At 50.6% G+C, this 16,411-nt stretch overlaps 4 protein-coding genes across 4 annotated transcripts; 1 reads left to right on the top strand and 3 right to left on the bottom strand.

Moving 5' to 3' along the window:
- Positions 1-1,077: 1,077 nt before the first annotated feature.
- On the top strand, positions 1,078-2,846 carry HMPREF1541_01466 (uncharacterized protein; the record flags this gene model as incomplete). Its single annotated transcript, XM_008715826.1, has 4 exons — positions 1,078-1,296; positions 1,351-1,826; positions 1,879-2,216; positions 2,266-2,846. The coding sequence occupies 4 exons, from the start codon at positions 1,078-1,080 to the stop codon at positions 2,844-2,846; spliced, it is 1,614 nt and encodes a 537-aa protein (XP_008714048.1).
- A 761-nt stretch (positions 2,847-3,607) lies between these two features.
- Positions 3,608-6,040, bottom strand: HMPREF1541_01465 (uncharacterized protein; the record flags this gene model as incomplete). The annotated part of the gene is made up of 3 exons (XM_008715825.1): positions 3,608-4,479; positions 4,659-4,883; positions 5,311-6,040. The coding sequence occupies 3 exons, from the start codon at positions 6,038-6,040 to the stop codon at positions 3,608-3,610; spliced, it is 1,827 nt and encodes a 608-aa protein (XP_008714047.1).
- Positions 6,041-8,123: 2,083 nt separating this feature from the next.
- HMPREF1541_01464 (uncharacterized protein) lies at positions 8,124-11,902 on the bottom strand (the record flags this gene model as incomplete). Its single annotated transcript, XM_008715824.1, has 2 exons — positions 8,124-11,091; positions 11,139-11,902. The coding sequence occupies 2 exons, from the start codon at positions 11,900-11,902 to the stop codon at positions 8,124-8,126; spliced, it is 3,732 nt and encodes a 1,243-aa protein (XP_008714046.1).
- A 2,500-nt stretch (positions 11,903-14,402) lies between these two features.
- HMPREF1541_01463 (uncharacterized protein) lies at positions 14,403-14,687 on the bottom strand (the record flags this gene model as incomplete). The annotated part of the gene is made up of 1 exon (XM_008715823.1): positions 14,403-14,687. One exon carries the CDS (start codon positions 14,685-14,687, stop codon positions 14,403-14,405), a length of 285 nt encoding a protein of 94 aa, XP_008714045.1.
- Between the last annotated feature and the right edge of the window lie 1,724 nt (positions 14,688-16,411).

Below are 16,411 nucleotides of genomic sequence, written 5' to 3'. Positions count from 1 at the left end.
CGTGGCACCGTGCTTGAGCCTGGACTAGCGTGGATGTAATTGCAAGATCTCCGGCGGCCGAAGTTGGAATCGTGGTACAATCTTGGTGGCGTGTTTGCTGTAGCATGCATCTTTACTGGGATCATGTAGCCTAAAGAGTCCAGAATATTGCCGATATGATATTGACCATTCCATTGAGACGGCGGAACTGCTCAGGGAATATCTGGCGTACACGCTACACCGATAACTTAACAATGATTGTTAGATTCTAACGTCACCTACCAGTGCTCGCTGCTCGTCAATCGCGGCCACGTGTAAGGGAGACTGCAAAAGAATGTACCTAGTGCGCGAGAGTCACTTCGGAGAGGAATCCACCGAAGGGTGTCCACAGGCAATTGTTACCTTGATGCAAAGCTCCCTTTAAACTGGGCTACATGCAGCGCGTGGCCAACAACGCCAAGGGTAATTTAGCCGGTGTGATGCCGCTCAGTACGACGTCGCCGGGCACTAGCCGGAGTAGTACCCCTATTTGTGTAGGCTAAAAGGTAATTCACTGCCGATTGTGCCTGTTCGAGCGGCAGTGTGCTGGGGCGGGCGATCCGCAATGCCTGTCTTTCGACGATCTCGCCAAGCAGTTGAGAAGACAAGCACGTGCAAAGCCAGCGAAATTCCTTGGGGAGGCCCCGCCGAGAGTGCTAATTCTATCTTGTGTTGTCTTGTCGATTCTCGGCGCGTAGTGAGATGGAGATCTGCCTATACGAACCTCGGACTGTCCCAGTGCATGCGACTCCAGGTCCTCGGCATGGATTGCACCGTAGAATGGGAGGGTCGAAGCAACATCGGTTATCCAAGGGTCGCAAATGCGACGCTGTGGCCGGCGGAGATATACTTGAAACGGGCAGCCGAAGTGGGGAAACTGGGGAAGTCGGGGGAGCTGTGGCCGCGTCCGGTGGGCACGTTGACCAATAGAGTCAGTGTGTCTTCGACCGAATTTCATGGAGTTGAATTCCTTAAGAACCTCCCTCGCTTGTGCTGTTTCTTCGATGTGACTTTCTTTCTCTTCTTCTACGCACCACAATCTTTAGGTGAACCTTCAACATGAGCGAACATGTCATTTCGCAGACACCCGGGGGCGACCCTGAGGTGGAAAAGGGAAAGATCTCAGCCGAACATGTCTATGACGTGGATGAGAAGAATGGATACAACAGGGCTGGTGCGATGGAAGCAGAAAACGAGGAGCACAGAATGGGGGTGCTAGAAGCTGTCAGAGCCTATCCCTCTGCTTCTTGGTGGGCCTTTGTCATGTCCTGCACTATCGTGAGTGATCCGGCCTCCCTGACCGTTAAGAGTTGCGCCACTGACTAAATTCAGATCATGGAGGCCTACTGTGTCTTCCTCATGGGAAACTTTATCGCTCTTCCTGCATTCGAGAACGCATACGGTGCAGAAGCTTCCGACGGCAAACGTTATATCACCACCCCGTGGCAATCTGCGCTCCAGATGGGAGGCCCAGTTGGTGCTTTCATCGGCGTTTTCCTCGCAGGCCCTCTCACCAGCAAGGTTGGATATCGATGGGCAACAATCTCTGGCCTCATGGCTCTCAACGCCTTCATCTTCATCTTCTACTTTGCAAACTCTCTGGGAGTCATGCTGGCGTCTCAACTCCTTGAGGGCATCCCTTGGGGCATCTTCATTGCAAATTCACCCGCATACTGCAGCGAGATCGTCCCTCTTAGGCTGAGAGCTCCTGCCACGCAGATGCTGCAAATGTTCTGGGCCATTGGAGCAATTATTGTTGGGGGTGTCGCTCTGTATTACAACGAGTTGGACGAAGCGAAAGCATACAGGTATGTGTAACGACACCCTAGACATAAGCGATGCGCTGACTTTAGTAATCAGGATACCTATCGCGCTTCAGTGGATGTTTCCTACTCCTCTTGCCCTTCTTATCTGGTGGGGACCCGAGTCGCCGTGGTGGCTGGTCCGGAAGGGGCGTCTCGAAGACGCAGCGAAAGCCGTCAGACGCCTCGGACGTACATCAGTGGTTGAGAACATCAATGACCAGGTTGCCATGATGCGCCGCACCATCGAGCTCGAGAAAACCGAGAAAGAACCCAGTCTTATCGAGCTATGGAAGGGCACCGACCGCTATCGCACGCTCATTGTGTGTGGTGTATATGCCGCCCAAAATTTGACTGGCAACCTCATCGCTAACCAGGCTGTATACTTCTTCCAACGTGAGTTGTCATTTCTACTACTTTGTTCTTGAGACTAATAATATCGCAGGTGCGGGCATTTCCACAAGCCTTTCATTTTCCCTGGGTCTTATTACATCAGCCCTTCAAGCCGTCATGGTTATGCTCTCCTGGATTCTTACCACTTATCTCGGACGGCGTACCATCTACGTTTGGGGCTCGGCTTTCAACACGGTCCTACTGGTCTGTCTCGGTATTGCAGCTTCGTTTGGCGAATCCGTTTCCACATCCTTAGCGCAAGCATCTCTAGGCCTTATCATCTCAGTCTTGTTCTGCCTGGGACCTGCGCCAGCCTCGTGGGTTATTATTGGCGAGACCTCGGCCATCCGCCTCAGACCTCTAACCACTGGAGTGGGACGCGGTTGCTACTACGCCGTCAACATTCCTTGCATCTACCTGGCAAGCTATATGCTCAATGTCAACGGCGGAAACCTTGGTGGCAAATGCGGCTATGTCTGGGCCGGCACCGGTCTCGTATGCGTTGTCATGGCTTGGATCTGGTTGCCGGAGATGAAGAATCGGTCTTACCGCGAGATTGATATCTTGTTCAATCGCCGTGTTCAGGCTCGCAAGTGGAAGAAGACTGTCGTCGATATCAATGACGACCATTAGTCGGAAAGGCTATTAGGGAAGAGACAGCACTATCATCTATGCAAGGTGAGGCTAGATCTGCCTTTCCGCCAGCTCTCCTACAGTGGTAACTCTTCGGCTACTTCTCGCTAGCTATTTTGTTCGAAGCAATCTGATACGATTACTTGCGCTTCATAGATTTATCATCGTCTTTTGCGTCTTATAGGTGAGACGGGTGACTTGTGCTATAAACAACCGGTCTGCTCCCCTGTGTCAATCAATGTAGTGTGGTGGATTATACCATACCCTCGACGTGGGGATTGACTCATTAATAGTGTAGTCAATATTTGGACCAGTGCCTGCGTAGTTTTACTGGGCACCTCTGTTGAAGAAGGCACCAAGGCGATCCAATGTCCAGGCCTAGAAGGCCTTACTGTTTTGTCTGGTTTCTAACCAAGAGATGTCGAGCTGTGGCTGTGCATGCCTGAGTGGCGCCTATTAAGGCGTTCTTCAAGCATCAATAGTAACGCCATGAGCCCTTCCTATAGAATGATGTGGCTCAATATTCAAGAGAAGGAGGTGAGGATGTTGGCAGGGGACTTGCAGGGAAGGATCAGTACCCGGCCTAGGGTGCTGGCATGGCTGTAGCGAAGAGGGATGGCATCTGTCGCGTCAGTATGGAGCAGATGCTATAAAGGATGGGGCTAGAGGACAAAAAGCGAGACTATAAGTTGTTGAAGGCTCAGCTTGAACTCGTGCGGATGTATTGATGGTTATATTAGACGCTATGTATGAAGAGTATGCTATCGGTTGGACATTTCCCTAACGAACACATCTGAATCCTTGTTCCCGAAGATGTTCGGCACGCTATCGCGATTGTTCCCAGGCTGAGCCATAGTATAACCAGGCGCAGTTGCTGAAGAAGCCATCAACGGCGGGACACTGGGAGAACGATCGGGATCAAATGCTCTGAAACGCTCATTGTTGCGGGTCACGGGAAAACCATTGATGCTCTGCCACAGCCCGAGCCCAGTACGTTCGAACACGACCCGCTGCATCTGCAATTTGTCGTCATGGATCCATGCCTGTTTCTTCGCCAACCCTTTCCTGAGTAGAGTCTGCACCCACCCGACGGCTGTGTCAATCACAAGCGACACTAGAATGATCATGCCGCCAATGCTAAACACGATTGACAGCCCCAAAATAGAGAACGATGTTGTCCCAAGGGCATCGTTGATCATCTGCGAGTGGCACATGGCTAGCGCGTCAGGATCGTTGTCACCTGGTGACCACACTTGACTTCCTTCAGGAACAAATGCTGGGCCAGTGGCATACTCTTGCGTAAGATACTGCAAGCGTGCAAGTGAAGCTTCAAACCAGCCGCTGACCTCGAGCTCCCATTGATTGGACGGGAGGGGTGATTGTAAGAGGCCGTCGGCACTTTCCGGTGCTCGTAAGGCTCCTGACAATCTTGTACTGACTTGAGAATGCATGTTGCTAACTGTAAGCGCCATTTGAGTACGCTGGACGGTGGCCAGTTGGCGGCTGTTGAGGTTGAGCTGGCGGGCAACAGCGGTGGAAATCTGCGTAACGCCAACTTTGTCAGTGCATCTGCCGGTGGGGTTAGAATCGCAGACGCGGTACGTATTCGCACAAGCGATTGCAACATTATACTCTAGAAATATCGGGAATGCCAAATTAGTAACGAGTACATGAAAGTGGGAGTTGTAGAAGTCTTAAGATTGGGGATGATGGGGCGTTTGAGCATCAAGTGCAACTTAACGTGGACTTGAGGGCTCTACAACATAACCCAGCAAAGCATGGTGTGCGTGAACCAGTGTCCGAGAGGCTTACCGTCTGCTTCATAGTAAGTCCCTCCACCAGACAACTGGATCTCGTAATGTGCGCCAAAGACTGGGTCATCAACAGGGGCCTGAAATCGTATAGCGTTGGGCGCAATGAATACAAGATCGATGTCCGCGTTTTCGACTGCAAGGTCGTTGATCGGGATCCAGCCAAGCGAACCGTCACCATGCGGTGCCAAGGACGCGACACTAAGCACCGTGTAGCCGACGCCAGCTGTACGCATGAGTCAGTGGGGCATCTTTACTGAGCGAAGGAAGATGGTCAAGTAAGGTTCACAGCGGCCATGACAGCCTGAAACCCCAGTTTGGTGGCCGGGTCCGTAGTGCGACGCAGGTTTGGAGAACAGGACCCCTTGAAGAGAAATTTTATGGAAACTTACTATCACATATGTTAGTGAGTCTCATGCAGAAGGAAGTCTATAGATAGACAGCGGCCTTTTTAATGACCCACCTGTACATCGATTGAGTGTTATACTGGTAAGTATAATTTCTCGAGTTAATGCCGCCATAGTTGTATCTTATAAAGATATGGCCTTCGGTCCCAGCGTCTGTCTCCCCCGCTGAACCATTGATTGCATTTCGTAGCTGCCGAAGTGGTGCGCAAGACGTCTCTCTGTGAATCTCGATGCGGTACTTGGTACGAGTGTTAATGCCGAGCTGCTTGTGCGAGTCGAGCCGTTCGGTGGTCAGTTTGAATGCGGCAGTATCACCGCCGAGGCACATCCCAGACGCAAAAGGGCAGGTCGTGTTCCGTTTAGTCTCGTATCTGAGCGCTGGAACAGGATATGTGCCGCAAGAGAGCGGGTCTGGGTTCGGTCCATAGCATGCGCGAGCATACGTGCTTGCGATTATAGACTCGTTGGCCATTCGTTGATGGTATGCTGATAGTGCCACGTCGGATGCGGCGTCCTCGCCAGGGATCCAAAACCCACAGTTGTCTCCTCCGGATATCAGCCTGGCGCTGCCCACGGCGTTACTAATCTGGGAGGAGAAGGTCGACAAAACCCCGAATAAGACCAAGTAGGTTACACCGAAGACGGTCCAGGGCAATGTTCTTAAGAGCGAGTATCTGGCTCTTCCACTCCAATATCGCGTCTCGAGGAGAAAGCTCCAGGCGGCCCCTCCAGGTGTGGAAGAATTGCGCAGGATGTTTTGTTGCTGGTGGTGCAATCCATCGCGAGGCTCGTCAGTGCTGCGGATCTGATGGGCTAGAAAAGTGATAATTCGCCAGAGCTGTGCTCCGACAACAGCGACGAAAGCCGCAACAAAGGAGATGAGTAAGCCCCCGCCACGTTCGGAAAGAGTTAATGTCGCTCCGCTGATCGGTCCTTTGCTCCAGTCTATCCAAACACCTTGGTACACAGGATCCATTGCGGTGCGAAGACGCGCGAGAGTGCTTTGTAGAGGATCTTCACAGGCTCTGAAAATCTCAAAAAAGGGAGAAATGGCCTCATAGATAGAGGATTTGACACTTTCGGCCATCCCAGCTAAGGGCGATTTCTTTCAAATTAACAGCCACGTGCCCGACCATCTTGGTCGAAGCTGTCCTTTCGACCATCCCATTTTGGTGATGGCCAGAACGACAAGCCGCGCGTGGCGTCTACATTAAGCGAGGCCAAGGCGAGAGGACGAGCTCCGGGCCAATAGGAGCCCTTTAATGGGGGCGTCCTCTTAGCCGACCGCCCTAGAATGGCTTGGCACTACTTGTGGTGGCTAAGGACCGACACTATAGCCTTGCCAAGGTAAGGCTCCGGATGTAGGACGGAAAGGCACCCTAATCAAGTAGGAGTTCGGTGTCAAGGTAGCTGGGTGTTACAAGCCGCGACCGTAACATGGCCAGGACCGGCGGCCGCAGGGACGCTAGGGCCCAAGGGGAAGGTTACCCGGAGGAAGGCTCGACCCTACAGGAAACCATATCCTAGGGATGAGGTCCATTTATAAGGTTACATGATATGCTCCGTGATCCAGGGTGCTCTCACTTACAGAGTAACAGAATATACAGAGCAAGACAAGCTACACAGCACTATATAGAGGGACTACCTATCCCGACACTAGATAGGACTCTCATAGTCAACTTTGTATATTAATTCACTCTATACACTAATAGTATAACTGCTACTATTAGTTCCTACGTTTACTTTGGCCTAGCCTTGACTCTGATACTATTTCCCCCAGCTGCTAAACCCAGTTTGGACCCGACGGTCGGAGCGGTCCATAACAATGACCACCATCAAAAACCCCTGCATCTGAGGTATATGCATCCACAACGTCCCTGTTGGAGGTGGAGTTAGGCATGTTCCAGATCCACTGCTACACCATTTCCTGCTAGATCGTAGCTTGTCTCCATGGGTGCAGTAATTAGGTGCTTTATTGATGCTACAGCTAATTATTGTTCTCTTGCTATTGTATCTTCAAAGAATCTTCCTATCAAATATACCATCTACTATACCACTAATATATTACAATACCCTCCCGGTTCTAGGCTTCGCTATAGTTGTGTTTGCAGCCCCACTCCCTACACTACCAACCGCGACTGCGATTAATGAATGTCCTACTCTAGGCAACCTACAGAGAGGTGTGCCATCAATCCCCTCCAATGCTGTTGGAGATAACGTGTGTTCATTTAGTGGAAATGAGAATACGTCTGGGTGTTGCCCAGCGGGCAGTGCATATGTGCAGGACGATGGAAGCCTGGATTTCATGAGTAAATTTACAGGCTTTTAGACGTCTTACTACCAGTCTGCTGTTCTCTGTCACACCAGTGTGCAAATGGCGAGACATCCAACGAGAGCGTTCGAGAAGTGCAACCTGGTTCAGTATAGCCGATAGCGCGTATTGAGCACGATGGCTCCACCTTCTATCGATCTGGCATGTGTAGCAGGCACCTTGTCAAATCTATGGGCCGAGTCACCAACACAGGCAAGGCTGGAACCTGTCATTCGTGAGGATTTCGTAACATTGCACTGTCTGACAGGGGGCAGGACTCTTTGCACTAATCACAAAGACCAGCAAATCATGGACAAAGTACTCGATGGGGTTGAACGCCATGGCGGAATGTGGTCTGCTGTCAAGAGAAGCAGGCCCTACGACAGGAGAACAGTAAGGAGACGAGTGCATCGGCCCCATCAAACGTAATAGGCACCGCTAAAGTGATGATCTACAAGGGCATTATTGGAACCAAAGGCGATAAGAGGCAAAATCATCGAGCACTGGCCAGCGGAGCAACCTGTTGAGTAAAGAGTGCGTTCGAGCACATGAATTTGGCGCCTCTAGAATATCTGGGTTTCCTGGCGTCCTTCAATGCATCGCGAGGCTACCATCTCTTCTTCTTACCTCCACAGCTCAAAACAACAGGACGGATGTCAGTAATGGATGGGAATACGGGCACGCTCCAGTAGAAGATGCCGTTGTAATACCAAGCTATGTTGTGCGAAATGTGCCCTTCAGAGTTTCCTTATGGAAGCCCATGTCGTTCTTCTAGTATTGACTTGCACTGGCAGGTTTCGCCCATTCCTTTCTTGTACCTCTCGAAAGCAGCTGCTGAATGTTTCCACCGATCAGGCATGAACATATTCGGTGGGTATTTCTTGACAGCACCTTCATTGACTAAATCGAAGGGGCGTTTTCCCGACTGATCCTGAAGCTCGACATCCATATGCAGGCACTCAAGGCAGTGACTCAGCAGTGTTGTGTTTAATGAGCCACATACAGCTGCACGGTGGAGTATAGTCTGATCTTTTGCATTGCATGCTCGAACATCCACCCCGGCTCTTTCCAGGCGTAGGAGACCATCCAGTTCGAACTCTGTCCATGACGAGACGAACAAATGAGCGAGGTTATCGCTACTCTGACTGATGTACCTAACATCTCCGCCAGCACGTATCAGTGCTTGAATTATGTCTGGCTCCCCAGGCATCAACAAGGGGCCGGTCAGATATACGCAGAGGGGGTCTCTGCCTGCGCTGTCCTTACGTGTAGCATCCACACCAGCTGCAATAAGCATTCGAACAACCCCTATTTCTGCGAAGCGTGCACCCCCGAGTGCATGATGCAGAGCATTCATGCCCATATTGTCGGCTGAATTTTCAATCGCCAAACGTTCTGAGGATTGGAGAATGAACTTGACAGTCGGCAAGTGGTTTGCTTGTGCAGCAAAATGCAAGGCAATGCGCCCCTTGGCGTCCCCCTGTGCTAGGTCTCCAGCTTGTGTCACCAATATCTTCATTGACGAGACATCGCCTGCCTCTGCAGCAAGATGGACTGGCGATACTCCCCGGACGTCCTGCGCTAGTCTTTCGTGACCTTTTCCCAGCAAGTATGATACGGTTTCAGTTACAAGATCGTCGCGTCCATAGGGAACTAGATGGAGAGCCGTTCTGCCCTCGTCGTCACGGACATTGTTTGACGTTTTTAGCACTTCGCACAAACACTCCAAAACAGATTGACGCATATTTCGAGCCGCTTCAAGTACCCTCTCCACCTCAGCCTCGTCATCCGGATCTCCCCATATCTCCTCAGGCATATGCATAAAATTAGACCATGTATCGTTGATATGTCTGCCTGGAAGGGTTTGAGAAACTGCCAGATGCAAAGGGCTGTTGCCGAACGCGTCACGCGCTAATGGATCTGCGCCTGCATCGAGCAAGGCTTGTGTTGCTGCTTGGCAGCAGAAATGTACAGCTGCATGAAGAGGTGTGAGACCCCTTCTACCTTGACCCATTACGGGTGGGTTGTATTTGGCCGCATTTATATTCTCTCTGTCCACTTCTGCATCGATAGCGAACCCTGCATCTAGAAGTATTCGAATCAGTCGGGTGTTGTTTCGAAAAGCTGCATAATGCAAACAGGTCATACCATCAGAGTCGGCACTCTGTACTAATCCTCCATGGCGTAACAATAAAAGTACCAAGTTCGTATTAACGCTGGGTACCCGTTCGTCGAGGGCATGATGGAGAAGACTTTTACCACGGTCGTCCAGCTGTTTTATGTCCAGGCCCAGGCCAATCATTTTCGTGACTTCTGTATTCCGACAATGCTCTTTGGCGCACCGTAGTACCGCAAGAACATGGGATGCTTGATGCTTGGTAGCATAGGATCTGAAGAGGGCCCATTGTTCAGATCGGCCCGAGTCAATACAAGCTGTCGTCAGCATAGCCTCCGCCTGCTTTTCGATTACACAGTGTCTCCATCGTAAGCATTCTTTCGAGGATCGGCCTTTCAAGTGATCAACCACACGTTTGGGTCTCAGGAGAAAGCTCTGCAATGAGTTATGGATGAGATGGACTCTGCCGCCGACGACGACATCGACCAAGAGACCGCATTCGTGACGGATTCGATCGGCAAGCTTGGCCTCGAACTCTGAATTCAGTGGCCCGTGTAAGGGACGCGATTCGTGGAAGAGTGCTGCCTCAGCGATGCTCAACGGTTCTCGGGCAAAGATGATGGCCGCAAAAACCCATTTGGCTACTTTACCACGCGGACAACGGTTCAGAGCACGTGCATAGTACTCTTCTAGATCGTCCGGGATCTCGTTGAAAGCAGCCAGGTGACCAGCCACAACCAACGGTGGTGATTCAATGAGTTTCCGAAGAGCCAGAGCTACGCACAGAAAGATACGGTGCCGTCTTGCTCTGAAATTGGCACTGACGAGAGTGACGTCATCTTTCGACAGTCTCAGGCAGTCGGCCATGCTCCGTAAATGCTGGTCGATGTATGCTTCGATATCCCAGGAGATGTGGTCAATATTTTCCTTTGCCTGAATCCAGTAGGAAGCCTGCAAGCCACTACGGCTACTGATGGTCGGGATGTAGTCTTGATAGGGTCGACAACAAATGAAGAACCGCAGAATCTGACCGGTTTTGTTGCAGATGCTGAGAAGCGAAGTCATACAGTCCATGAAACGTGAGAGGTACAAGTTGCTACATTGCTCCAGAGCGTCAAAGACACATAATACTTTTGCTCCATGCAGATGAGCCAGGCATTCCCCAAGAATGTAGCGAAGGGAACTAAACTCTCGTAGGACGGCGTTCCCGTGCTGATCCCGATAATTGGCCACAAATTTCAGAAGATCTGGTCGGGCAATCAAGAGCTGATGGATCAAGGCCTGCAGAGCACACTCGATGGTACTTTGCAATGGATCAGTCTCCAAAAAAAAGAAGTAGGTGACCAACAGGTTTGGCACATCCTGATACTTGTGCACAATTTGGCGACAAAGCACCGATTTCCCAATTCCGGGGTCGGCCGTATACCACAGCCAGCCTCCATTAGGGTTTTCGGACCATTTCACGAAGGCTTCGTGTTGATAGAACCATTTGAGAGTACATGGAGCGGGTAGAGGAATCTCCTCTAAGGCGCCCACATAATTGCTTGTCCGAAGAGCTCGTAGGATCCTCAAATGAGGTTTCGTCACAAGCCGGTGAAACCTAGAGAGTACATTAGAAGTGTTCTTGAATGCTGTAGAAGCCATTACCGCTCTGGCCGCAGACTTATTCCTTTGTCCTCTTGTTTACAAATTTTGGTTTTCAGTCTCTTGAGGGCACCTTCTCCTTCTCCATACCTGAGAGACATAGATATATTGAATATGCCGAGTAGACAATACGCCTTGTCTTCTACTTTCTTCGTTTCGCGATTTGTTGCCCATAGAAGCCGGTCTTCAGCGCTGAAATCGGATAATGGAGTGCCTCGGAGCGCGGCTACAGGAATCTGTGTGATCTCATGAATTCCTTGCTCGAATGATGTTTTCGTCCCCAATTTTTGACCCTCTCGAGAGAAGAAATGTACTGATCGTGGTGCGAGTAGTTCCTGAAGCGTCCAGCCTCTTCTGAACCACCGGCTCGTACGAAATGCCGATTCCCATTCGCGATTCTTGCTATTCGTATCGCCGTTGTTGTGGAAAAGGACATCTGACAGGTACACATAGCATCTAGCTGCGTTGTGATACCAGTGATACATGGATCGGATGGCCTCATCGAGCTCCGAGAGATTAGCCTTGTTGATACAGCACGTATCAATCCAGCAGTATTGTAGGCTATCAATCTTTGCTTGATTGACACAAAATCTCAGCTTGGTATATCCTGCCTTGTTCTGGCCAGTGTTCTTCTCAATATCGTCAAACGTGATCTCCTCATCGTCTGCCGCCCAGGTATGAGAGAGGATCGCGTAGGGGCCAGGCGGCGTGGTCAAGTCTTTGGTCAGCGTTGGACGCCCGTCCGGGGCGACATAGAGTAAGCGCATGCTTGTCGTTCTGACGTAGGCGTACGCACTTCGATAGTGATGTAAGTCAGCAAGTCGCTGCAATCAATTCGTCAACAATGGCAGCAGCGGCGGCCGTGCCGAGAAAATCTGCCTTCGGAACGAGCATTGATCACCTATCGTAGAGTGCTATCGTAGAGTGTCCCGAGCATGACTGCCGCCAACGGCGTGCACCATATATACGATCGGGCTGGGCTGTCCAGGTGGCTGAGCGTAGCCCGCAAGTAGGCTGAGCTGTATTGGAATTGTGGAAAGCTCAGCCCAGCGACATCGCCGTGCACTCGTGCAGTCAAGAGAAAGCCCGCAGAAGTCACCTCAAGTACTTATTTGCTACGATATTGGACACTTTGGTGGGATTTGGCCATCATGGGACGCAAAACTGTTAGCTCCAACCATCTCCCCAATCGCAGCCTGGCGCAAGGCCAAAATGCTGCTGGAAGGCTGGTTACCGTGCCGGAATAATGTTGTTCCCCAGCGGGTTTCGGCGACAGGCAGGCCCGTATAACCGCTGATGTCGTCGACACTCTTCCCGGAAGGGCCATAAGTTGATATCTTCCTTTATGTCTTTGAGGTCTGCGTAGCACCCTTGTACGATCCCGACGGCCCTAGACCCCTCCTCAACACGCCTCAGGAGTTTGAGCATCAGTGATGGAAATCATCGATACACGAAAAGGCCATCAGTCAACATTTTCCAACGACAGAGAAAAGTTTTTCTATTTCCGGCCAAGGGGCCTCGACCATTTGCACTGAGCACCAAGCATCGCCACTGTATCAATCGCAGCTTCATAGAAGTTAACGCAGTATGACCTCCTGGAAAGGATTGGGCGCGAGCATTTGCATTCCGCCGTCCCAACGTGACCGTGTGAAGGCTGAAAGCGGCAGACTGGGCCAAAGCTGACGAGAGCATATATGATAAGGTCACTCGTACGTCGGTACGATCAAGAGTGGCGGAAACGGCTCCATTTATGAGTTATGACAGCGTGCATGCTCACTCCATGCAGGTATGTTAGACTCACGTGATGATCGGAGTTCAGCTGGAAGAATGAGTGATTTGCAATGAAGATAAACCTGCACCTCGAGAGCATGTCGATGTTGACTAAATTAGTACTTCCTCAAATTGAGCGTTGAGCCTCCGGGCCATCCTGGTTTTCGGAAATGTGGTGGCCAGGGGAACAAGGTCGATTGCTCAAGAATATCGTCGCACATATACAAGCCATTAATCCAGCGCACGATGTTTGCACGTGGCAAGGCTTGATGTTTGGCTTGAGGCTGGAGATCGACTTCAAAGCTTACATGTTTCTCCATCGGCTCTTTGAGATCAGTTTCTGAAGGCACGTGGTGAGATGTGAAAATCCAAGTCGGGACACGCCGTCGCTTCCCCGGGACAGTAACAATTGCGTATCTGTCGCTTCTTTTCAACCGAGCGATGAACAACGGGGCTTGCTGACGCCAGGCTTCTGCCACTTCGGCGCACATCGCTGCTGCGTAACAGTATCTTCCACCACTCTGATTGTGGGAGGTGACATGCTCCACGTACTCCCGGATTTGTTCTGCGAGAATTGGATGTGACCGTTCTACCTGTTCTGACAGACTCAGCATTACGGCCCACGGATTTTGAGGTTGTACGGCTTGCCGTGCTGAAACAGACTGGTTGTCATAGGTTTGAGTTGCTTTGAGCCGTTCGACTACACGCCATAAATGTCCTTTTGTAATGACGCCTTCTTGAGTCAAACTGACTCCTGAGAAACGGCAGTGCTTTGTGAATGTCAAATTCCGAACTGTGGTTGGTGGAGTGATACCTGTGAATATGTGCCGGCGGAAAAACTCTGCAAAGCTCAAACAAGGAGATGAAGTGAACTTCGCTTGATTGTAGAGTACTTCACCGTTGAGGAGAGCCTGGGAGAACAGTGCCAGCGCAATGCCTTTATCTCCAATGCTTTCCAATTTGGGCTGATTTAAACGGCGTGTGTAGGCGCAACAGTTTGCGGAAATGGCTAACAAGTCTGTAGGTCGGCATAGATCTCGGTTCAGAAGGTCACTCATAAGGATAGTCGACAGTGTTTGTGCTCGTTGATCCTGGCGTTCTGCACATGTCCTTGAGTATCGTTCAGCACGTCGAAGTACGTGTTTCTGGAAGAAGTCTAGCTGCTTCGCGGTCAATTTGAAGCCATGTCTACATTTCCAGTAAAGTTCGCTCAGTCGTTCTCGGAAATCAACCGCTGAGATCTCGACTTCATCGAGCATTGTCCCGAAGTCGGTCGTCGATGATCGCTTCAAGCTCCGGTAGCATCGGATGAGGAGTCTCATTCTCCTGGCTGCGCAATACTCTTCCTGGAAAATCCAGGCACGACGCCACCATCTGTCGGATAAAAGTCGTGAGAACCATTTTATTCCCACCCAAATGTCAATGAGCGATTCCTGCGCATTCTCGCCTCTATCTAACCGACCCACCATGCTGCCGTTCAGGAGCTCACCTAATGTGTCAAGTTTCCATTGCTCGTTTATTACGGTGTCCACCAAACCAACGGATATTGGACTGATCGCATAGAGCCTGTCCATTGATTGCATGCTTCGTCTGTGAGAAATCTTGTCTTCTTGGTCCAGGCACTCGCGGTCGATCCAGAAACCCCGAAGTCCGTGTTGAGAAACAAATTGCAGTGCGCGACGCATGACGGTGTTCCGGACTCGAACAGCGCGGATGTCCCCGGCAAGTCCCACGATCCTGTATGCGCCTTCCTTTGAAGAGTGGTGCTGTGCAGCCGTCCATGAGTATGATACAGTTACGAGGTGCAAATCTTGTGAGTCGAAGATGTCCGCTTGAATTTCATATAGTGTGTAGTTGTCTCCTCGGAGTTGTGAGTCACTCCATGTCGCTGATAACGTACGGGGCATGTCCAGAGTTAGACAAGTCAAGTTCTTCATCCAGTCAAAACGCTTTAGATCAGTCCATTCTTCTTGCTGCATGGCCAACAAACAATCGACTGTACTGCGCTGCGATTGGTGGCGCCCCTGCGAGAGAACTTGGATATCCTCCATCATATCTGAATTGTGGCAGGCCGACGTGCGAAAGTGGTCTTCCCGGGCTGGCTTGCACCAGCTTGACAACAGCCAGAGCTGCCAAGCTTAGTGGGGCTCGCGGCCCGCTATTGGCCACGTTTCACTGCCCCTCTGAGCACTAGACATATTTGCTACGACGAAGGCCGACTCTGTGATGACGGCGCCGTAGTGTCTGCCTTTCGATTCGGCTTCTGCTTTGTCTTTCCACTGACATAGCTCATGGAAAAGACCAGCATCCTCATCTTCAAGCTGCGAAATCTTTTCACCAAAGCTATTGGCGGTGCATACAAGCTGTAATCATTGTTAGGCAGGATTTTGCTGCTCACTAAGAATGTTTCATTTACGCAGGGAAAGACTTCAGACATGATATCTCCTACCAGATGGTGAGGGAAATCGTGTAAATCAATCTAAGAAGTAATTTATTCCTCTGATTCATTTGAACAAGCTCTGAGATTGAGTTCTTGAAGCATCCTAGCTCCGCCAGCGCTTGATATAGCTTACACCTGGAGAAGTTGATCCTGGCACCATCAGTGCGATGAGCAACCTGGCCAATGTGCTTGGAGATCAGGAGAAGTACTGACGAAGCGACACCGCATCCTGGGAGAGTATCATGCTGACACGATCACTGCGATGCACAACCTGGCGGCCACGCTGGCATAACATGACATGCTGGAGGAAGCAGCGTTAATGCTCGGGAATGCTTATGTGCTTGGGAATCGGACAAGAGCGTTTTTTGATAACTGATGTGTGGTGACGTACTATCATAAAAGCAATATATAGCTAGCTACCTCGGTTGAGCTACTCTACCCCTCGTGCTGAAGGTGGACTTAATCCGCCATCGGGAGTTCATCGTTTGTTGAGGATTCCAGCTGCGATAATAAGCAGAGACAAACAACGTTGATCAATAGTGTGTGCAGCTAGACGGCATTAGCGCGTCAAGTTCCAATCATGAATCTCACAAAGTACTCACTCCTAGCAACCTCATCCTCTGGCGCCGCTCTAAATAGTGCTTCTGTCTTAGCGGCGAATAAAGGAGCACTTCCAATATTCACTTTCTGATACATCGTGTATTCATTTGACAGCATCCACCTTCGGTGCTTCACGTACAACCAAACGCGTCTGGGTTTGCTTTGAAGAATAAGGTCAAGTGCATTCGTGCAGGCTTTTTGTCTGAGACCGTTGTTGAGATTCCTGGTCAAGCCATGTGTCAGAGCGTGGAGCTTGTAAAGTCTCCATGATTGGTCCAAGTCCTGGGCAAATGTGCCTCTGGACCCGCCTAGACATGTGGCTGGTCAGTAGTAATCTGAAGACATTATCCTTGGTCTGCGCACCTAGTGTGTAGTAGGCTCGCCAGAACGAGACTGTTTTTGATTCAGAGAAGGATCCATCCCCGTCCTCCAAAATCTTCTTCATCATCTCCAGCCAAACATCGTC

This window comes from Cyphellophora europaea (genome assembly GCF_000365145.1).
Source record: "Cyphellophora europaea CBS 101466 unplaced genomic scaffold supercont1.2, whole genome shotgun sequence".
NCBI classification, from domain to species: Eukaryota; Fungi; Ascomycota; class Eurotiomycetes; order Chaetothyriales; family Cyphellophoraceae; genus Cyphellophora; species Cyphellophora europaea.
The sequence above is the reverse complement of the archived record's forward strand: the minus strand, read 5'-3'. Positions and strand labels throughout refer to the sequence as shown.